Source organism: Pleurodeles waltl, chromosome 8 (genome assembly GCF_031143425.1).
Source record: "Pleurodeles waltl isolate 20211129_DDA chromosome 8, aPleWal1.hap1.20221129, whole genome shotgun sequence".
Classification (NCBI taxonomy): domain Eukaryota; kingdom Metazoa; phylum Chordata; class Amphibia; order Caudata; family Salamandridae; genus Pleurodeles; species Pleurodeles waltl.
In genome coordinates, this window is record NC_090447.1 from 97,618,739 (window position 1) to 97,642,916 (window position 24,178).

Below are 24,178 nucleotides of genomic sequence, written 5' to 3' on the forward strand. Positions count from 1 at the left end.
TGGTTGGCTGCTGCAAAATCCCCAAAACGAGGTGAGTGTGTCCTAAGGAAACTTGCAGTACTTTACTCCTGCTTTTCTGGGCTCTGGGGTGGGATAATTTACGTACCTTTACTGTATTCTTACTCTCCCAGCGATTCTCCACACACTACACTTGTCTAGGGGAGAATCTGTGATTCACATTCCACTTTCTTAGTATATTTTCTCCCATTGCAATCTATAGCATTTCCTATTGCTTGCATTGTTCTATGACTATTTACTTGTCTAATTTCGGTGTCTAGTGTATATATTGTGTATAGTACTTACCTCCAGAAGGAGTATTGTCTCTAAGATATTTTTGGTACTGTGTCACCCAAATAAATACCTTTTTTTTTGGTAACACTGAGTATTGTCTTTACTTGTGTATCAGTACTGTGTAACCATAAGTGGTATTGCAGGAGCTTTGCATGTCTCCCAGTTCAGCCTAAGCTGCTCTGCTATAGCTACCGCTATCAGCCTAAGCTGATAGAACACTACTACATTTCACTAATAAGGGATATCTGGACCTGGTATAAGGTGTAAGTACCCAAGGTAACCACTACAAACCAGGCCAGCCTCCTACAGACATATACTAATGTGTTCTATGTGTCCTAACAGTGAAATACTGCTAAATTCGTTTTCACTGTTGCAAGGCCTATCCCTCTCATAGGTTAACATGGGATCTGCCTTTAAATATGATTAAAGTGTATATTCCTTTTGGGAGCGGATAGACATGTGGAGTTTGGGGTCTCTGAGCTCATAATTTAAAAATACATATTTTAGTAAAGTTGATTTTAAGATTGTGTGTTTGAAAATGCCACTTTTAGAAAGTGAGCATTTTGTTGCTTAAGCAATTCTGTGATTCTGCCTGTTTGTGGATTCCCTGTCTGGGTCAGTTTGACAGTTGGGCTGTTTGCACCTCTCTCTGGACAGTGACACAAAGGGAGCTGGGGTGTAGCCTTCATATCCTGATGAGCCATCTGTGCTAGGAGGGAGGGGAGGAGTGGTCACTCACACCTGAAAGGGCTGTGCCTGCCCTCACACAATGCAGTCTCCAGCTCCCTGGTGTGTGTCTAGGGCCTGGCCTGGGCAAGGCAGAATTTCACAAACAAGAGAAACTTTTCTTTGAAGTAAGCCTACTTCAAAGGGCAAAATGGGTACAAGAAGGGCACCCAAAACTACAGACTTTAGATCACTTCTGGAAACCAAGAGGAACCTCTGTCTGGAGAAGAGCTGAAGAGCTGAGGCTGCCTGTGACTGTGCTTTGTGGAGCTATCCTGCAGATGCTGCTTCTGCCTGTGCAACAGGACAAAGACTGGACTTTGTGTGTCTTCCTGCTTGTGAAGAACTCTTCAAAGGCTTGAAACTGAGCTTGCCTCCTATTGTTGAAGTCTCAGGGACAGCAAAGACTTCTCTCTGACAGCACCTGGAGCTTCTGCTGAGACTCCTGCCCTGCCAAGTGGCGCTCTATCCAGTTCCTGGGGCCTTGACAGGTGAAGCTGGTGGACGAAGGTTGGAAATCCATGCACAGATCACCGTGCGGGGAAATCTCCGACACAACCTCTGAGAGTGGCTAAAGAAATGATGCACCGCCAGCTCCGCGGCTCAAATTGATGCAGCGCTTGCAGCATGGCTGGGAAAGCAACACACGTGGCTGGAGAAACGATACTCGGCATCGCTGACGGAGGCTGTAACAATGCAACATCGCTGGGTGTAGTAAAACAATGCAAGCCTGCCCGGACCCGAGGTGTTTTGTCCGGATCAACGCATCTCTCTCCTGCGGGGGAAAGAAACAAACACACGCCGATTGGACAGGAGAAGGAGAAACGATGCACGACCTCGCTTGCGGGTGAGAAATCGACGCTTCGCTTACCTTTTTCGACACACACTCGCCCGTGTGTTTTTTTTTTACCCAACACAGGTACATTTTCACTCTAACAGCGTCAGCGTTGTGTTCAAAAGAACATGAAGACTCTTTTTGCATTTTAATTAATAACTTGACTTGTGTATGTTGGATTTTTGTCGTTTTGTTCTTGTTTTGTTTAGATAAATATTTTCTATTTTTCTAAACCTGTGTTGTGTCATTTTGTAGAGTTTTCATTAAGTTACTGTGTGTGTTGGTACAAATACTTTATACCTAGCAGTCTGAAGTTAAGCCTGCATGCTCGTGCCAAGCTACCAAGGGGGTAAGCGGGGGTTAGCTGAGGGTGATTCTCTTTTACCCTGACTAGAGTGAGGGTCCTTGCTTGGACAGGGGGTAACCTGACTGCCAACCAAAGACCCCATTTCTAACAATGAGGTAGACCACAAATTGCAACTCTCTCTCCGATTGGAAGCCATCAAAGTGATGGTAGCCTGCTAGGGTCAGCAGATCACCATATTTGTGAATGCCTTAGAATAAAGTAAACTTTTCTTTTAAATTCAGCTTTTTTCCTTAAAGAAAGTGGAGCTGCATTTATTTAAAAACAAAAGTTTACTTTGTTTTGTTTGTTTTAAAGTTGGCAGTGATCCTGTAGACCACTGCCTGCTCCACAACAAAAAGGGAGCAGGGTCCTAAAGGGACCCTTTCCTTTTAGTGAATGAGCTACCCCCCAGTTTGGGGTTGAGTACAATTTCAATATTTTCTGACATGAGTGTGGTTGCAAAACATTGACATGTGATACTGATTTCATATTTGAAAGGGACACCCACAACACGCCACTTTCAGATACCAAATTTGTATCCATTATGAATCCCATGTTAGGAGTCAGAAAACCTTTACTGACTCCTAAAATGTGATGGGAACCTAGCAAAAGCACTTTCTGTCTCAAAATCGGAATCAGAGCAATTGCAACCATTTAAAATGTTTCATACACCAGGCTGGTTGTCCTTTCATACTCCTACAACCAGCTCCAGGATCGAACTCTACTGGCTCCGTGTTAGGGAACCTGTTGTAACCAGCCTGAGTGCTGAACTGTGATGCTACCACCCCACCAGCCTGCCACGCTGGATAAGATGACTCAGTACCAGCTCTATGGCTGAACTACTAATTCATACCCATGCCCTGACACACTTATAAGGAAAACTCATAGCCCCCCACATCAAGTGTAGCTTCACTAACCTGTAGTGTGTAAAGGAATTAGTCATACCCTTGCAGACCACCCTCACTTTGTCAATAATTTGTGAATAGACTTCTGCAAAAAGGTTTTGGGGTAAATTGGGATTTGGTGGAACAAGAGAATGACTATCTATCTGAAATCCTTACACGTTAACAGACCTTGGGTCCCCTCACAGTTTCTGCAGGCAGAGTCTCAGTTGGCTCTGACACTGCACACCTACAACCTGTGGCCCCTCTGCCACACGGTCACCAGGTTAAGGAATTTCTGAAGATGCACCCTATTTAGTACAGGCCTTTTTTCTTCCTGGGATCACCATGCAGGACATGGTAACATTGTCAGACGAAGCAAGAGACTACTTTGGCAGGGTATTCATTTTTCAGTATGACTTTCTTGTTGCAGGATTCTGCTCTTGATTGAATGGCATCCCTCCCCACTCTTGTGTTTGTCCTGCAATTGAAGCATTTATCCTTTAGCCTCACTTTTGATGTGATGAGTAGAATCCTTCCATGCTGGTATCATAGAACTACGTTTTTCTATTTCTCATTCAGAACTCTTTAGGAGGGCATGCCCTGAGTCTTCCTCTTGTTGTCTATGCAGATATAAACAGCATTTGTGATCATTCCCCCACCTCCTCTAAAATCCACCATCATGTGTCTTTCCTCCCAGTTACTCTCTCATTTAAAAACTGTACCTTCATTGGCAAAACAAATAATGGCAACTGGCCATTTCAAAATGAACGTTGTCAGCCTTAGGGTGGTCTTCCCCCAAACTTTTTCCCTTCCTCCTTCATTTTTACTAACCTTATTTTTGCTGGTCTTAGGACTCTGCACACTTTTGCTAACCAGTAATAAAGTGCTTGTGCTCTCTCTTCTATACACTGTAACACTGGCTTATACCCAATTGCCATGTTTAATTTACTTATAAATCCCTAGTAAAGTGACATTACATGTGCCAGTGGGTTTGCAGCACTGATTGTGCCGTTCACTTACGTAGCCCTTTTAAACATGTCTCAGGCCTGCCATTGCAGCTCATGTGTGCAGTTTTTAACTGCCATATCAACCTGGCAAACTAAATATTTTATCAGGCCCAAAACCTCCCTTTTTATGCTTATAAATCGCCCCTAAGGTGGGTCCTGGACAGCAAAGAGGGCTGAGTGCAGTGTATATAAAAGGTATGACATTTAGGGGGTCATTCCGACCCCGGCGGGCGGCGGGCGCCGCCTGCCAGGCGGAAACCGCCCAAACACCGCACCGCGGTCAAATGAACGCAGCGGTGATTCCAACATTCCCGCTGGGCCGGCGGGCGATCTCACGAAGATCGCCCGCCGGCCCAGCGGGAAAGCCCCTGCAAAGAGGAAGCTGGCTCCGAATGGAGCCGGCGGATTTGCAGGGGTGCGACGGGTGCAGTGGCACCCATCGCGATTTTCAATGTCTGCAAAGCAGACACTGAAAATCATTATGGGGCCCTGTTAGGGGTCCCCTGCACTGCCCATGCCAGTGGCATGTAAAAACCGCCAGGAACAGGATGGAGGGAAGGGGGTCGGAATCCCCATGGTGGCGCTGCAAGCAGCGCCGCCATGGAGGATTCCCTGGGCCAGGGGTAAACTGGCGGGAAACCGCCGGTTCCCCTTTTCTGACCGCGGCTTTACCGCTGCGGTCAGAATGGCCCAGGAAGCACCGCCAGCCTGTTGGTGGTGCTTCCGTGGTCGTCAGAATGACCCCCTTAATCTTTACAAGTTCTGGTAGTGAAAAACTAAAAAAAAAATTCATTACTGCAAGGTCTACCTCTCCCATAGGATAACACTGAACATACCTTATTACACTTTATAAGTGTAATTTCCAAATGAGAATAGGTGACCAATTCATGTTTGGTGTCTCTGGAATAATAATTTAAAATCCTAATTTATGGTAAAGTCGAAGTTTAATTTGTAAACTGAAAATGCCACTTTTAGAAAGTCGGATATTTTCCTGCTTCAACTATTTAGTACATGTAGCCTGTACCTGGATCACATGATTGGGTGTAGCTGACAGTTGAGCTTTGTGTATTCTAGCCACACACAATAGGGAACGTAGGTATGCCTGGATGAGCCATTACCGGCAGGATAGGAGGGAGCAGGGGGACACAGCCCGGCTTTCACTTGAATAGGCTGTGTTCTGCCTTCACACAAAAGGCTGCATTACCCCTGTAGTTAGTATGGAGCGGTTCATCATGGTCAGCCTGAACATTTGACTTTTACCCAGTCCAGCGCGACCAGATATCCTGAGTTTGTGCTTTGTGCTTTTTGGCACTAGTTTCACTAAAGTCTTTAAAAATTCATATCTCCTGTTCCACTGATTGGATTTTTTTCAGTTTTTTGTCTTGTTTTGTTAAAGTCAGCTCTATTTTTCTAACCTGTGTGGGATCCTTTTTTTGTGGTGTTTTCTATGTGTTGCTGCTTCACATGTCACACAAATACTTTACACATTACCTCTAAGCTAAGCCTGACTACTCTGTGCCAAGCTACCAAGGAGCTGAGCACAAGTTAATTTGGGGTTTGCTTGTGTCTTACCCTGCCAAGGAAAATGGTTGCTACTTTACCAGGTCTCACATCCCAGTCAACCAGTAACCCAATTTTTCACAGTGGTGCCCAGCAGTGGGGATCAGGATTTGAGTTTGTATAGTGCCATACAGTCAATCAATCAATCAATCACTGCATTTATAGAGCACGCTACTCACCCGAGAGGGTCTCAAGGCGCTGGGGGGGGGTTACTGCTGCTCGAAAAGCCATGTCTTGAGGCGCTTCCTGAAGGCGAGATGGTCCTGGGTAGTTCTTAGGTGTGCGGGAAGGGAGTTTCATGCTTTGGCTGCCAGGTAGGTGAAGGATTTTCCTCCTGCGGTGGTTCTGCGGATACGTGGGACGGTGGCGAGGGCGAGGCTGGCTGAGCGAAGCTGACGGGTGGGCGTGTAGAACGAGAGGCGGCTGTTGAGGTATTCGGGACCCATGTTGTGGAGAGCTTTGTGTGAGTGGGTGAGGAGCCGGAAGGTGATCCTCTTGTTGACGGGGAGCCAGTGCAGGTGTTTCAGGTGGGCGGATATGTGGCTGTGGCGGGGGATGTCGAGGATGAGGTGTGCGGAGGCGTTCTGTATGCGTTGAAGACGTTTCTGTAGCTTTGCGGTGGTCCCTGCGTATAGGGTGTTTCCGTAGTCCAGACGGCTTGTGACGAGGGCATGGGTAACTGTCTTTCTGGTTTCGGCGGGGATCCATCGGAAGATTTTTCGGAGCATGCGTAGGGTGTTGAAACATGATGACGAGACGGCGTTGACTTGCTTGGTCATAGTGAGGAGGGGGTCCAGGATGAATCCGAGGTTGCGTGTGTGGTCTGAGGGGGTTGGTGCGGTGCCCAGATCTGTGGGCCACCAGGAGTCGTCCCAGGCGGAAGGGGATTGTCCGAGGATGAGGACCTCCATCCTGTCTGTGTTCAGCTTTAGGCAGCTGAGCTTCATCCATTCCGCGACGTCTTTCATTCCTTCCTGTAGGTTGATTTTGGCAGTGGTTGGGTCTTTGGTGAGGGAGAGAATCAGCTGGGTGTCATCGGCGTAGGAGATGATGTTGATGTTGTGTTTGCGTGCGATGTCGGTGAGGGGGCTCATGTAGATATTGAAGAGGGTTGGGCTGAGCGAGGAACCTTGGGGTACGCCGCAGATGATCTCGGTGGGTTCTGAGCGGAAGGGCGGGAGGTAGACTCTTTGGGTTCTGTCGGAGAGGAACGAGATGATCCAGTCAAGGGCCTGTCCTAGGATTCCAGTGGAGCGGAGGCGGGTTATTAGGGTGCGATGGCACACGGTGTCGAAGGCAGCCGAGAGGTCCAGGAGGATGAGGGCGGTTGTTTCTCCATTGTCCATCAGAGTTCTTATGTCATCGGTGACTGCGATGAGGGCGGTTTCTATGCTGTGGTTGGCCCGAAATCCTGATTGGGAAGGGTCGAGCGAGTTGTTAGCTTCAAGAAAATTGGTCAGCTGCTTGTTGATGATCTTCTCGATGACCTTGGCCGGGAAGGGGAGAAGAGAGATGGGGCGGAAGTTCTTCAGGTCATTGGGGTCAGCCGTGGGTTTTTTCAGGAGGGCGTTGACTTCCGCATGTTTCCAGCTCTCGGGGAAGGTGGCAGATGAGAACGAGCTGTTGATGATGCTCCGGAGATAGGGGGCGATGATGGAGTCAGCTTTGTTGAAGATGTGATGGGGGCACGGGTCCGAGGGGGAGCCGGAGTGGATGGTGTTCATGGTGATTCTGGTCTCCTCAGAGCTGATTTGGAGTGTAGTACCAACCCACATCTAAGACTTATTTCGGTTTAAATTCTCCATGATTGGCTTCTTTTTGTTTCTTCAAAACTCTTCCTCTGAATGTTGTGCCTGAAAACACACCGGCAAGGATGAAATTCGAGCTGGCCAACATTAATGCCTACACAATGGCCCAGCTCAAGGAGTGCTGCATGGAGAGGGAGCGTCCAGCTAAGAGCACCACCAGGAAGGTGGAGCTCCAAAAGAGGCTCAGGGCCTGGGCGGAAGCCTATCAGTCAGGGATTTAAGCCACAGAAGGGGCGACTTGAAGGAAGGACAAGGAGAGGGCCAGCTGAGGGAGATGACTTGATCCTTGGAGTGGGGCAGGGAGCAGTCTGTCCCTATCTGGAGGGAGGTAGAGGTCATGTCATACTTGGAGATATTGGGATTGTTTGAATGGGTCTGTATGACCACAAGGGTTATGGCTACACTGGAAGGGACTCAAGGGAATCTGGAGCCTGGAACAATATCCCAGGTAGCTGCCAAGAAGTGTGGGAGCAAGGGGATATGGGAAACCAGCCCCTGAATGGTTGATGGGCACCTGAGGAGAACGCCCCTCAGCCAACTGGGGAGGACATTACTGTCCTTGGTGACCTGCCGAGTTTACTGGTTGGCAAGTTGAGGATGAGCCCACCAGTGAGAAATTCTGCAAAGTGCAGAAAAAGTGCCCCACCCTAGAGGGCTTGAGGTGCAAGCTGAGGACAATGCAGCAGGTAACACCCCTAGAGCTCACCTGATCAATTGGGAGAACGACCTTCTATCTAGAGAGCTTATGGTTCCTGGACCTGGGGCAGCCTATGTGCTAGTGGCCTCCCAGTGTTTCAGGGCCTTCCTACTGGGTTTGGCTCATGACATACCCTTGGCAGGACATCTGGGGCAAGACAAGAACTTGGCCAGGCTTGTTGCCCACTTCTTTTGGCCGCAGATGAAAAGAGCCTCAAATGCATTCTACACTTCTTGTCCCACCTGACAGGCCAGGGTCCTCTGACCCCATTACCTGTTGTTTGCACTCCATTAGAGATGGTACGCATCAACATTGTGGGACCCTTCGACCCTTGGACCATAAGACAGCTTTAGGCAACAGCTTAGGCAACAGCTTCATCCTGGTCTCTGTGGACTATGCCACTTGCTACCCAGAGGCCATCCCTCTGAGGTAGGTGACTTCACCTGCAATGGGCACAGACCTGATGGGGATTCGTACTCATGTTTGGTGTCCCAAAGAGGAAGTGACTGACAGAGGCTTTAACTTCATGCCAGTTTACATGAAGTCCATCTTGGAATACCTTGTAAGTTCCCCACACCTATCACCCCCAAACCAATGGTCTTGTGGAGCAATTCAACAAGACCTTCAAGGCCGTGATAATGAGCCAGCCTGAGCCCATGAGACATAAATGGGAAGTCCTCCTTCCATGCTTCTCTGTGCAGACAAGGCAGGTGCCACATAAACAGGATGGATATAGTCCCTCTGAACTCCTCTATAGTCACACTGTTAGAGGACCTCTTAGACTTGTGTGAAAGGGGTAGGGGCCAGCTCTCAGGAAGCCTCCTCAGGATGTGGTCAGCTACATGCTGACCTCTGCAACCAGATGCACCGCTTCTGGAAGAAGGTGAAAAAGCAACGTTGAGGCCAGTTAAGAAGATATGAAGCTCTGGTATGACCAGAAGGCCACTCTAGTAGAGTTTCAACCTGGCCAGAAGGTGTGGGTTATGGAGCCTGTGGAGCCCAGAGCTCTCCAGGATCGCTGGACAAGCCCAAGTAAGGTGAGGAGAAAAAGGGGGAGTCCACCTACTTGGTGGATCTCTAGACCCCTAGATACCCCTTAAGAGTGCTCCAAGTGAACCACCTCAAATCACACTTTGAGAGTTCCAAAGTGAGCATGATCCTGTAACAGATGAACGAGTTGAAGAGGAGAGTGAGACTCTCTCTGACTTCCTGTCTGCCCAAGAGCATGATGGGCCAGTGGAGGGTGTCAACCTCTCCCCTACCCTGACCCAAGAGCAGCAGAGTGACTGTTGCCAGTTACTGAGGCTGTTTGCCTCTCTGTTCTCCCTCACCCCTGCACTCACACACCACTGTGTCCATGACATAGACACAGGGGGCAGTTTGCTTGTTGAATAAGTTTTACAGGTTGTCAGACAAGTGTCAGCATCAAGGAGGCGATCTCCAAGATGCTGGTGTTAGAGAAGATTGAGCCCACCAACATCCCATGGTCCAGCCCAGTGGCATCACTCAAGAAAATAGGTCCTGTGTAGACTACAGGGGACTCAATTCTGTCATGAAGACTGACAAACATCCCATCCCCGAGCTGATGAGCTCGTTGACAGGCTGGGCGGTTCCTGAGTACCTTTGACATCCCATCAGGGTACTGGCAGATTTCTCTGACTGAGGGGGAAAATGAAAGGTCTTCATTCTCAACCTTAGAGGGCCACTTCCAGTTTAAGGTGATGCCCTTTGGCTTAAAGAATGTCCCTGCCACCTTTCAGAGTTAAATCAACAGGGTTCTGGCTGGAAAGGAGGCATTCTGTGTTGCCTACCTAGAAAACATAGCTGTCTAGAGCTCCAGCTGGGAGGAGCACCTATACCACCGCCAGGAGGTGCTTCAGGTCCTGAAGCAGGTGAGCTTCACTATCAAGGCCAGTAAGTGCCACACTGAGCAGGGTTTCCGTGGTTTATCTGGGCCACATGGTAGGTGGGTTGGGGAAAGGAGCAGCACCTCAAGGCCAAGATTGAAACTATCCTGGCCTGGCACACCCCTAAAACAAAGACTGAGATGAGGGCCTTCCTGAGTCTCACGGGATACTACAGGAGGTTTGTTAAGGGATATGGCAACATTGTTTCCCCCTTAAGAGAGCTGACTGCATACAAGCAGCCCAAACAGGTGATCTGGACAAAGACCTGCCAGAAAGCCTTGGATATCCTCAACAAAACCACGTGTACAGCACCCGTAGTCAAGGCCCCTGTCTTCTCTAAGGAGTTCATAGTGCAAAAAGATGCTTAAGAGCATGGCATAGGGTCTGTCTTAGCTCAGGTAAATGAGGAGGGTCAAGGCCAATGGGTAGTCTTCATTAGCAGGAGGTTACTTCCACAGGAACAGAGGTGGAATGCGATTGGAAAGGAGACATTTGCTGGAGTCTGGGCATTGAAAAAACTGATACCATATCTGTTTGGGGCTCTCTCCCGGGTTCAGATAGACAACAGGCCCCTCAGATGGCTCATACAAAAGAGGGGTGAAAATCCCAAGCTGTTTAGTTGGTTCATCTCCCTACAGGGAATGGATTTTACAGTGCAAAATAGCCCTAGTTCAGAACATGCCAATGATGATTGTCTATTCAGGTTCTTTTGACTTAGTGATGAGAACTCCCAAAGGGTTGGGTAGTTCTCTCCACTTTCATCTGGGGGGAGCATGTTTGACCTGTCAGCCCTAGGGTGGTCATCCCCTAAACTTTTTGCCTTCCTCCTTCATTTTTACTGACCTAATTTTTGCTGGCCTTAGGACACTGTGCACTTCACCACTCCCATCCAGTGCTAAAGTGCTTGTGCTCTCCTCAAAACACAGTAATTTTGGCTTACACCCAATTGGCAGAGTGAATTTACTTATAAGTCCCTAGTAAAGTTGCACTACATGTGCCCAGGGTCTGTAAATTGAATGGTACTAGTGGGTTTGCAGCACTGATTGTGCCATCCACCTTCAAACATATTTCAGGCTTACCATTGTAGCCAGACTGTGCCGTTTTTAACTAACACATCGACCTTGACAAAATAACATTTTGCCAGGCCCAAACCTTCCCTTTTGATACATATATGTCACCCCTAGTGTAGGCCCTGTAGAGTCCAGGGGGCTGGGTGCAGTGCATTTAAAAGGTAAGACATGTACTTTTAAACTTTACATGTCCTGGTAGTGAAAAACTCTTACATTTGTTTTTTCATGACTGCAAGGCCACCTTCTCCTATAGGATAACATTGGAGTTACCTAATTACATTTGATAAGCTGTAAATTCCAAGTGGAAATAGATAACCAATTCATGTTTTGTGTCACTGTAATACCAATTTAAAAATCTAACTTACGGTGAAGTTGGAACTTAACTTGTAATTCTGAAAATTTCACTTTTAGAAAGACAGCATTTTCCTGTCTTAGCCATTTAGCGCCTCTAGCCTGGCACCCATGACTGGATGTAGCTGACAGTTGAGCTTTGTGTATTCCTCCTAGACAGTCCCACACAAATGATTCTGCTGTTGGATAATGATGGTTCCTCCCATCTAGATAGGTTGCATGCCTGTTTGTTTGACATGGTAAAATGGCTTAAGCAGAATAAACTAAAATTCAATTGGGGCAAGACAGAGTTTTTAAGTTGTAAAGCACAGGAAAAAAAAACTTTATTTCCCAGGTAACTTCTGGCTCTGGAGCAGCTTAGAGACCATGGAGACTGTACATTGCGTTTGCAATTTGGAAGTCCTAATAGATGAAAATCTTACGATGGAAACGTGTGTGAATAAAACAGTGTGTACTTGTTAGGGGCTGTTGAAGAATCTATAGAAAATTGTTAGCCTGCTAACCCAACCACCAAGGAGATTGGTGATACAGAGCACAGTGCTTAGTAGATTAGATTACTGTAATGCACTGCTGCTAGGTATCCCTGACCAGTTGATGAAAAGACTAGAAAGGATAGAAAAAATGGCAGTGAAATTGGCATCAAATAAGTCCATATTTCACTCAGCCTCTGGTGCTTTAAGGGAACTTCACTGGCTTCCAGTGAAGGAGAGAATTATTTTTAAAGCAATATGTATCATTTTTAAAGTTAAGAATAGAATGGGTCCTTCACTTTTAGAAGAGAAAGTCAGGCATTGTAGACCGCAGAGACAACTACGATCTGCATCAGCAAATTTGAACTGTGTACCCAGGTTAAAAAAGGCAAGATACAGTGGCAGATTATTTCAAGTGCGAGCTGCTCAATGGTGGAATAAGTTACCACCCCTCCTTAGGAAGGAAGAAACCTGATTCAGATTTAGGAGAAAGCTGAAAACTTGGCTCTTTCCTAAGTAGTAAAAGAGCTTGTGGGCTCAATGTGATATTCTAGAGCTGTGCCCATTTCTTTCTCTTGGTTGATATTGCAAGTGCCCAATTTAATGGTGTTAATTACTGGAACTTTTAGCACCAAGATACCTGCCAGGTGAGCGTTGCACTTTACAATAGTGGGATAATAGCAGTAACAACTAAAGGGAGCTTAGGTGTGCCTGAATGGGCCATCACTAGCAGGATAGGAGGAAGGAGCTGTGCACAGCCCCACTTACACTTGAATAGGCTGTCCTGCCTCCACAAACGGCTGCGCACCCCATGTAGTTATTATGAAGCCAGAACGGGGAACACAGGATGCTTGGGGACTTCAAAGGGAAACCTCTAGAATAGTAGTTCCCAACCTGTGGTCCGGGGAGCCTGCTCAGAAAATTTAATAATATTAACAGGTTAGGTTCCTAGCTTTCAGTAATGACTCAGTGAGGGGGTCCCGGATTTAATAATGATTCAGAGGGGGTCCCCGGGTTCCAGTAATGATAAAGTGGGTGTCCACAGTAGTCAAAAGGTTGGGAACCACTTCTCTAGAAGCTTCTCCCCACTTTAAAGGCACAACTGGATATAAATGCAGGACCCCAGACACCAGACACTAACTCTTCAGGACACATTTAGACCTGTGGATACTCTGCCAGGAAGAAGGACTGCTGTGCTGCTCTGAAGGAACTACTGTCCTGCTTTGCTGACCTGCTGCCTATTGCACTCTTGCCTGGGGAAGAAGAATTGGACCTGCAACTTTATTTTGAGCCCAGGACCCCAGATTGACTCCAAGAGCTAATATGCTGGCCTCCTGATCTGAGCCTCAGGGACATAAAAGGCTCCCTAACTGCCTACACCAGCTTCTTAACGTACCTGCTGTGAGTTCCTGACCCCCAAGTGGTGCCATTCAGGTCCTGGACCCTAGGAGTGGCTAACGGATGCTGAAATCAAGCTTTTGGGCTCTTTGCGACTGCGAGTGGGCCCGTTTGCTCAGAGACCTTGCTGCTCACGCTGCAAATCAGAGTGAAACTCCATCAGCCTCACTCTTTGCACTGCCGCGTCAACGGCTTACGAAGTCCACCAATGGTAAGCTCCAGTAACCCCCAACCACGACACCAGCCTGCTCCTCGCATTTCGCCTATTGCTGCCCTTGATGCTTTTCCTGCTCCTCGTGGCCCACTTCAACGCAGCACAAAATCTGAGAAGGTAAACTTCAGCTGGACTGATCTGGGGACTGCAGCTGATCTGTGCTCCATCACAGTCAGTTTGAACTTTTAACTTTGACCCATTCCACCGCAACCACGTATCCTGAGTTGACACTTTGTTCTTTTTGGCACTATTTTCACTAAATTCTTTAAAAAATCATATCTCCTGTTCTTCTGATTGGATGTTTGTCATTTTGGTCTGGTTTATTAAATGTAGCTCTATTTTGTGTGGTATTTCACTGTGTTACTGTTTGAAGTGTTGCCTGACTGCTCTGTGCCAAGCTATCGGGGTTGAGCACAGGTTAATTTGGGGTTTGTTTGGTCCTTACCCAGTCAAAGATTGTGGCTGCTGCTTGACCAGGGCTCACACCCCAGTCAACCAGTAACCCAATTTTTCACAATCATGATGTTGTATCACACCATATTGTGTCATGGAAAATGGAAGCCATCTTGAAACAATACAAAATACACTTTTAAGATGGTAGATCCAATGACATCAAGAAAAAAGCATTGGCAAACTGAGGGCGATTATCTTTGCTAATGCTTTTTTATAATCAGTCCATGACATTCTAATCCCAGATTCCTTGTTGCATCACACTGGGTGATACTCAAAGACTTCATTTAGGGGTTGCAAGAGGTTGCATCTCCAACCCCTGGCTTGCCCCTTGCGACCCGTGACACTGTCTTTGCAACCCCTGACCTCAGAGGTGGAAAAATCAGTGTGGAACACAGGGGGCAGATGTCAATTGAGGCCCCACATTCCTTGTTTTCTACCATTCTTTTATAACACTTTTAGGGCCAGATGTATCATTTTTCCAAATAGCGATTACCTAATTGTGATTATCTGTGAATCGCAATTATGTAATCGCTATTTGAATGAAGTGATTCCCAATGGCTCGCAAATCGACCTACCTCATTAATATTCACGAGGTAGGTCACAATTTGCTACCCATTGTGAATGGCTATAATCACAGGGATGGTGGCCTGCTGGGCTCAGTAGACCACCATGTCCGTGATTGCTTTTAAATAAAGCAATCTGTTTTTTAAAATGCAGCACGTTTTCCTTAAAGGAAAACGGGATGCGTTTAAAAAAGAAAAATAATGTTTTATTTTTATTTTTTAAGAGCAGGCAGTGGTCCGTGGGAACACTGACTACTCTTAAAAAATGTTTCTGTATCTATTCACAAAGGGGAATGGGTCCCTTGGCAATTCCTTTGCTTTTGCGAATGGGTTACCACCTACTTGAAGTAGGTGGTAAAATGCGAATGTTTTGCGACCGCATTTGGGTCACAAAACATTCATACATACTGCTGTGATCCGGTATTAGGAAGGGACGCCCTTGACGCGTCCCTTCCTAATACCGAATCGGTATGTAGTCGCAAATTGGAGCTCATACATTCCAAAATACATTATTGCGATCGCAAACGGCCCGATTGGGCCATTTGTGAACGCAAAAGTGCATGATACATCTGGCCCCTAGTGAATAATTATATATTATTCATTATTATTAAAAATGGAGTGCAAAATCTGGATTATGACTCTCCCAGGGACCTGAGATAAGCAAAAAAACGCTTTTAAATGTATGATTTGTGCATGTTTGCAGGTGAGTCTGTTTATGTGAGAGGGTGTGTGAATGTGTATGCGTAAACAAGTGTGCGTGAGTGAAAGCAAGGGTCAAATGGCGTGTGATGTCGCTTCCTACCCCGGGCATTTTGGTGAACTGGCGTCCACTGGGCAAATTCTCTAATTACTTGAAGCCTCTGTTCCTACATCTGCTCAAATAAAGAGTGCTAAGTTTCGTGAAAGGGCCAAATGTTTCTTCACAGAATGCATAACTAACTGAATGTATAGAGGTAACTGCTATATTTTCTTAAGTATGTTGCACCGAGGGTAGACCGCCGTGCAGAGACAGTTGCCCTGACAAAAAGTGCAAAATGAAGATTTGCATTAACCCGCCACTGGAAAATTGCACTGTAAAAATCAACTTCCGGTACAACTAGCAGATTTTACACGGTGCGGCTGCGGCTCTTTGTGTTCAGAGTTCGCACCTCACAATTTCAAGATATTCCGAAATGATCTGTGTTAACAAATCTTAAGGAGTTCTCGGGTTAGGTCATGTAAACTGAACTATGTCCCAGGCAATGTTGAACAGGTTCTGGCAGTTTTGCACCAAGCGTCCACCAGCATTTGCACAGATAGGGGTTATTCAGTACCAATGTTGTTTCTGCAAGCGTTTCTCGATGCAAAGCTCACTACTAAACTAACTGGAACCCGTAGACAATTGCCTGTCGACCATGCAGTGCACGTGACCGTGCCTTAGTGGAAGATCCGCGTAAAAAGGAAACATTTTCACTTGCTCCGATTTTGCACGGATGCCTACGCCAGTGCTGCTGCTTGACACTTAAAGGCAAAGTGGGCTGTGGCTCTGTTCTGCATTCTTGCCCTGATGACCTTGAATAATTCTTAAATTGGTTGTTAAATACCGCTTTCTTTTAATTTATTTATAATGTTTGTGGTGTGAGAGTCTATGACAGACATTTTGCAGAGAAATGTGTTTATTTTTCACGCAACATCTATGAACAGTGTTTCTTTTAGGTCACATTAGGGTCTCACATGAGAAATGAGAGGGTGTCAGAGACTATTTGCAGTAATATTAGTGAACCGAGAACTGCAGCTGTGTTACAATACTGAAAACATTTATCTCTGTCCCTGATTATTAGATGCAAACACGTTAGAATGTGGACGATGGCGCTTGTGCACTGTCAGTGACCCGGCCAAAGAGGCCATGAAAGAGCTGAAACTGAAACGTAAATTCAAACCTGTTCCAAACAGGGGCCCCCAAAGTGGGTTCGGCGCAGGTCACCCAAAACCCTTAAAATGTCCTGGCTTGACAATCAATGAGCACACAATGAGCCCTTGTTCACATCTGTTCTCTTCACAGTGGCCAACAAATGGATCCACGAGCGCGGGCAGGAGTTCCGCCGGCAGTGCAGCCCCAGCCCCGAGGAGTGAGGCGCGCGGAGGCGGACGCGAGAGGAACCCTCGGAGGAGCAGCGCTGGGTCTGGAGGGCAGCCAGCAAAGGGGAGGAGGAGAGACGTCTGCAAGGATGGGCTGAGAGACCCAGCAGCACGGACTGCAAGACGCCTCACGAGGTCTGCTGGGCTACCCAGGCAGGAGTGCGGGAAAGGGGCTGAAGGCCCAGGCGGGTCCCGGCCAGCGCAGGATGCGCACTTCGCGAAGTGTGTTGGTGAAGTAGAAAAAGAACAACGCCTCATTTACCTGTGGAAAAACAGTTTCAACCGAGCAGCTGAACAGGACGAGAAACAAATTGGCCCATTCGCAGCCAAAATATGAATTTTAAGCCAAAGTGCCTGGAAGCATGTTGCACATCCGTATCAAAGGATGGGAGGGTTCAGGGAGGTGTCATCGTGGTGTGGGATTTGATCATATTATGACCAAGGGTTTTACCCCAAAGTATAAACACAAGTTTTTCCGGTGGTGGTACATGTGCACATAGGTATTTAATAAAAATGTTAATGAAGGCTAACTGTTCCCTTTGCTTCCCAAGGCCCCACAGCATGTATGTTTAAGGCAGCCCATGGATTATTCCTAATGTTTCATAAGTGAATGGTCATGCCGAGTTTACTTAATGATAGGACACCCATAGGCACGAAACTGCAAGTCTGACACTTGTGTTGTTCCATCACAAATTGAATCTGAACAGCATGCTCCACCTCAATGTGCATGTAACCCCCTCACCCCCCCCAAGTCCCGTCCTTGACACGTCAGGGGGTACACACTCAGAACATGAACCTTATTCGGATACTCCCACTCCGCTATGTCTCCTCTGCGATGCGTGTGGGGGTGAGCTGGGCATCTTCAGTGTATGGAACCGTAATGCGCATGTGCACGTACTGATTGAGGAAAACATGGACAGATGTCAAAAGCAGAATAGGGTTGGTCCAGCTGCACAAAACGTTGCTGAAACTATTAAAAAGGGGATTACAAAAACTGTAGGACTAGAACTGAGGACCGGCTTCCCATGTCTTAGGATGGCCCCGTTTTTAGTCCAATTAATTCTGAAACCAGCCTGTTATACCTGTCAGCCTTAGGCTGGTCTTTCCCCAAGCGTTTTGCCTTCTTGCCTCAAATTTGTGCTGATTCTTTTTGTTGACCTTAGGACTCTGAGCACTTTACCACTGCTGACCAGTGTTAAAGTGCACGTGCTTCTCCCCTAAAACATCTGGTTCCTGCCACTGCCTCACCCAGATCAGTGATAATTAGATCCCTGGCATAGATTGATCAACATCACAATTGTCATCATGTGTTCTTAAGGGATGAGCCCAGGAAGTTCACTTTCTCCTACTGAGACTTCTCATTGAAGCAACACAGACCCAGGCAAGATATACGTAAGTAGGAGAACCACAGTAATGATTACGATCAATCAACATTCCCCAACCTCATAATAGGCTTCAAATCCAGAACAGAAGTCCCATCATTCAACTCCATCATCTGCAGTGTGCTAGTCCTTGACAAGGGTTGGACTGGGGCCACAATTACACCCAGGCAGCCAAAAAAAGTGGCCCACATTCGCAGATCGCAAAACACTGTTTAGTTAGGAGCATGGACCTAATGTTGGTAAACATTTGCAGTGTTAAAAGTATTTTAAACTTTATAGGGCCAGTAACTTTTGTCAAGACTGGAAACAAAATTATTTCACATTACTCTCTTGGATGCTCTTGGAATATTTCTCACCGTAAGATCCCCTGGCAGCCCTCTTCATCCTTAGACCTTTTACACTCACTCGTGGCTTTTTAGATATGCACAGTATTTTTACACTACTTAAGAGAGGTCCTGTAGTGTTCAGAGACTGGCGAGAGGCACATCGTTGCTATTGTTGTACTTGCAGGTAGCTTCATGTGTAAGTTCCAACAAATGGAATAATGCTAATGTGCAAATGCAAAAATAAATGTACATAGTGTCACTTTCTTCACATACATGCAGTTTTATATAGCATAAACGTGACATAGGAGTGTTGGAGAATTTTACAAGTGCAGCAGATAACATTACAGAAGGTAAGAATAATTTCTTTGGAGGTTCAGGTGAATTATGTGATTTGCCCAGGATCACAGGATGCTGAGTTGATGCTGGGACTTAAACCTGGTTTCCCAGTTTCAAAGTCCGCAACCTCTCCCTGTTAACTACAGGAACGGATACGGGGCAAGCAAAGAAGAACAGCAAAGACTAATTTATCCCACCCTGTTCCATGGAGGGGAGGGGACAAAGATCAACTGCAGAGTTTCATCTGACTCTCACCAACCCCAACCACCCAACTCTCAGGACCTCTCAGGTGCCCCAGTCCTCTGCAAAGCAGGTGGTAACTGCTTCCCATCGGGAGCTCTGTCACACCTGGAGAGAGTCGGAGGGGGCGTGCTGTGACAGCTGGAGAAGCCCTATTGTCATTCTGCCTCTGACAATTAGCCGGCTGCCCTGACTTCATTTCCCTGGAGACAGGTTCAATACGTATATATATATATTTGGCCAATGCGTCACATTTTCGTAAATGAGGCCCTTTATTCACAACAGTGCCTCCCAGCAGAGCAGTGGTACACAGCTCTCCAAAATATTCGGGGGCAACACCAAGTAACACTTTTAGCACTTTTAGCAATAGTGATTCAAAGCATTGAAAAGCTGACTCAGAAGTTCTGTGGCAGAAATGTGAACTAAGCGACACACACCAATAACACTCAATAAAGCATTAACCATTGAGTGCTGCATTTTAAAAATATATTTTATTGTTCTCACAACTAAACACCATGCACAAACTACAAATGTACGCACAATTACCATGAGTAAAACTATACTGAACCCCATTACTAAAATGCAAATCGTCTGCCTCGGGGATTTATCAGAGGCAGTAACTAAAACCTAAACCCTTGCATATTTCAGTGATCTCTGAGGGTCCATCTAACAAATGACCTGCCTATAGTCTTCAACACAGTGTAATCACAATACATCACTAGAAGTCTATTGCCATTAACATCAGCCTTTTACAATCAGCAGAAAAGTCCTCTAACGTGGTTTGTTTAAACAATAAAACACGGTAGCTGAAACAACTTTCTCTTTTTTGTGTTGTATTGTTTTATTGAAACATTATAACAAGAATATATCAATGGCAGGCAGGTACAATGCAGTACAGAACTATGATACAATGCATAGGAGCAGTGCTTTAAATGGGCCGGTACTCTCCGGTACTGAGTACCGGCACTTTTTTATTTTGAGAGGGAGAGTACCGGCATATCTCAAGAAAAACGTAATACTTTTAATTGGAGAGTACCGGCACTTCTCAGAAACAAGCAGGTACTCTGGTACAGAGTACCTGCACTTCTATTTTTCCATTTAAAGCACTGCATAGGAGTAAAAAGAATAAGAAGGGGAAAGAGTGGAGAAACTCTGGGGGAGGGAGAGAGGAAGGGTACGGAGTGGGGAGGAAAAAGGGGAATATATTGCAAATGATACTGCAGGAGATTCCAAATAGTAGGGCTTAGATACATGAAGAACATAGATACATGAGACACACAGGGGTTGAGAAAGTCCTGGTGTCAGCGGGTGGGGGTTATAGATGCCCCAGTGAAGGGGAATGAGCTCTGGGGCACTGTGTAGGGGGGGAAGGGAAGTGGAAGAGGGGGAAGAACGTGCACAGGGATGTGCGGGGCACAGACGTAGGACAGAGGTATAGATGGTGGCAGTGTAGGTTAGCAGGCCCGGGATGGGTCAAGGTGCACAAGGTCCAAATGTGTGTGAGGGGAGGGTGGAAGGGCGTGGGGTGGCACAGGAGACAATGACAGGAGGAAGGGAGAGGAGGATGAGTGAGAGAGGTGGAGAGGGGGAAGTTGAGGGAAACGAAGGGTGGCAGAGAGGAGAAGAGGGTGAGGGTAGACAGGGTGAGGCAGGTGGGATGGCAAAGATGGTAGCGGTGTTTCCCAGCACAGTAGCAATTGCGGCGGTGGCTAGCAGTGGGTGAGAACAATGTGCAGGCTAAGAGCTGTCTGTGAGGCAGGGTGCCCACATTTGTATGAATACTGCAGACTGATCCTGTAGGTGATAGATGACACGTTCATTAGCAGGAGTTTGGATCATTGCCACCGTCCACTCCTCCAATGTGGGTGGAGTGGGGGTTCTCTAGTGGCAAAGGCTGCAGATCTTGGTGGACGCAGATGGCGTTGCAGGTGGAAAGGTCTAAGGAGTCCCCCATATCATGGAGGATTATTAACAAGGGGGGATAGAGGCGTCTGAATGGGCCATAGTGTCCCGCAGGGTGGAACCCATTGCTTCCCAGAAGGGCTGAATAGAAGGGCATTCATAGAGGATGTGTGCTAGGTCGCACCTAGCTCCTGTCCAGCGCCAGCAATTTGCATCAGGAAGAAATACCGCCCTGCGCAGTTTGATTGGTGTCTAATGCCATTTGTGGATCGTTTTAAATAAACAGAATTTCAGGCGGTCTTCTCTTATGCCCCTCTCCAGGGCCTCGATGATATCATTCCGATCTTTCACATCAAATTCACACCAGAGGTGGCATTTCCACTTTGTCAGGACATTGTCTAGGAGGGGCTGCGAAAAAAGATGGTGCATTAGGACGTCGTAGAGGGCCGACATCACTTCCTTAAAGAGGCCCCATTTTCTAAGCTAAGACAACGCAGGCGATGTCTGGAGTGACCAGGGATTAGCTCCCATGCAGTGTCCCAGACAGTGCTTAAGTTGGAGGTATTGCCACGCCTGCTGGGACTGGAGGCTTAATTCCGCCTGCAAGGTCTCAAATGTCTACTAGGACCTGGTCTGTACTTTCAATACCAGCTGTACACCATTGTGTCCAACAAAGGGTTTCTCCTCCGATGCAAATGCAGCGGTTATCCCAGAGAGGTGCTCAGATGTGGAGACGGGGGTGAAGGCAGAGGAGGTGGTGCGCCCTGCCACAGGTTTTATGCATTGCCTGTAGCATCTGGGTTGTCAGGGTGCAAATGGGTGGAGTCACCCTTATACAAAGGACCAAGACCCCCATCGACTGAAGAGCAATAGTAGTACAGTAGTGATCCACTGCGGTGAATCCAGTGTCTCTGGGAACATATTTGTCAACTGGGAGAGATGGAGAGCTAGAGCATAATGCTCTACCGATGGGACTTCCATTCTTCTGCAGGAGCGACGTGCCATAAACTTGGCAGATGACAAGCATGGATGGGAGGAGCCCCACACAAAGGAGTGAATCTCCGTATATATAAGTCAGAGGGTCGATAGGGACAACAAGAGAGGAAGCATACCTAGCACATAGGTGAATCGCGGTACTGAGACCATCCGGACCGCTTGGGCATGGCCTCAAATTGAGAGCCCTAGGAGAGACCATTATTTGAAGTCCATCTTCAAACGTGTTATGAGTGGATCTAGGTTGTCTGGTACCATATGTGCAAGTCCCCTATTGATTAGTATCCCCAAATATTTGAGACTTGACGGTGACAACTGAAACAGGAAGCCATGGATTGCTGTCCGTGTGGTAATGGTAGAAAGGGGTAGCGCCTCACTCTTGTCCCAGTTTACACGGTATCCGGATAGGGTACCAAAACCATCAATGATCTGCAATAAGGCCGGGATCGACCGACCTAGGTCTGCCAAGGTGAGGAGGATGTCATCGGCATATAAGTAGAGTTTAGACATTCTGCCATGTAGGGGTATCCCGGAAAGAAAAGGGGAGTAATGGATGGCGGCTGCTAGCGGCTCCATCGCCAGAAGAAAGAGAAGCGGTGTAAGTGGTCAGCCCTGTCTTGTCCTACTTTGTATTAAGAAGGGTCAGAGAGAAACTCTCCACAGTTAACTGTGCCATGGGGCAATCGTACAACAGGCGTACTTTGGCAATCAATTGTTCTTCCAAGTCGAATTTCTGTGAGCTTGCAAACAGGTAGCCCTATTGGATGCAATCGAACACCTTTTTCTGCATTCAGGAAAAGAGATAAACCTTCTTCTGGCAAATCTCTGGCCTCCAAAAGTGCATGGGACAAAGTACGTAGATGATTTCTGGAGGTGCGGCCCTGAACAAATCCTACCAAGGTATGATGTATTAAAGACAGAATAAATTTGCGGAGGCGGGCAGCTAGGACGCTGGCAAGAATTTTGATGTCCCCATTCATGGTGGAGATGGGGCGATAGCTGCCACAAAGAAGGGGGTCTCTCCCGGGTTAGGGAAGGACCTCTATCATTGCTCTGTTCGGAGCAGAACCCAGGAAACCCTGCTGGTTAGCCTCCCGAAAGGCCTCGTATAGAGAGTCAACTACCTCTTCTCCGGCCCAGTTGTAAAATTCGGCAGGGAATCCATCTTCCCCAGGGGACTTATGATATGGGATTTTAGATATGGCCTCGTCAATCTCTGTCTTGCTGATTAACCCGTTTAATAGGGTGCGGCCCTCCTCCAACAATCGGGTATCTGGATGCTCCCCAGGAAGGCCTCTGTTTATGAGGTGTACAGCTTTCAGTAAAATTCAGCAAATTCATTGACAATATCCTGCAGCCATGTGAGGGTCTCGCTGGCCAAGGAATGGATAGCAGGGATAGCATGTGCTGCTTCCGTTTGACGGAGTTGGGCCGCAAGCAATTGCCTGGCCATTTCCCCCTGCTCATAATGGCAGCCTTTCAGGCGTTGTAGCACGTATTCAGCCTTGGAAGTATATAGTTCATTGAGAACCACAAGGGCTTGTTCCAGTCAGCGGGCGGGTAATGAGGGATGGGCTGTGTGCAACCATGTGAGGGACGCAATATCTCTTTCCAGTTCGGCTTGACGAGTCTTCTTTTGTTTATTATCAAATGCAGCGTCTTGCATCATTTGCCCCCATATGGTGGCTTTGGCTGCCACCCAGAGTGTCTTCTGGGATGTAATTAAGCCTTTGTTGCCCTGCATATAAGTGGAGACATGCAACCGTAAGAGGGATTTGCCCTGAGGCGTACAGTAGCAGTGTACGGCCAAGTGCCAGGGTTTACAGCCAGGGGTAGCAAGACCTATGTCTACAGATATCAGGATCAGAGCATGATCCGAGAGCACACATTCCAATATTCGGGAATCCTGAACGTGGGCGACTGTATTCTGTGATATAAGGAAGTAGTCCAACCGTGATTGGGTGCCGTGCACTGGCGAGAGGAAAGTATATTCCCTGTCTGACGGGTGTGTGAGCCTCCAGTGGTCTACTAGCCCACTATCTGAAGCCAAGTCTTACAATAAGGCCCTATTCGGGTTGTTGCCTGTGTGTATAGGGCCTGTCCTTCCAGTACTGCGTCTCAGGCAAGATTCCAGTTACCCCTATGAGGTTTTGAGAAGCGCTGATTTCAATGAGGAGGCGGTTGAGGTGAAGTAGGGATCAATGTTTAGATCCCACGGGTGCACAGACCGAGCCCATGCAGTGAGTAATCCCCAAGGTACAATCTGGCAAACATGTACCTGCCCTCGGGATCAGACCACGT

At 47.2% G+C, this 24,178-nt stretch overlaps 1 protein-coding gene across 1 annotated transcript in view; it reads left to right on the forward strand.

Annotated features, from left to right (window-relative positions):
- The window catches only part of P4HA3 (prolyl 4-hydroxylase subunit alpha 3), a 257,969-nt gene extending 240,746 nt beyond the window's left edge, over positions 1–17,223 (forward strand). Inside the window, exon 13 of the mRNA XM_069203822.1 lies at positions 16,622–17,223. Coding sequence (XP_069059923.1) covers positions 16,622–16,692 — 71 coding nt within the window. The 3' untranslated portion in view covers positions 16,693–17,223. The remainder of the gene's footprint in view (positions 1–16,621) is intronic.
- Positions 17,224–24,178: the final 6,955 nt, after the last annotated feature.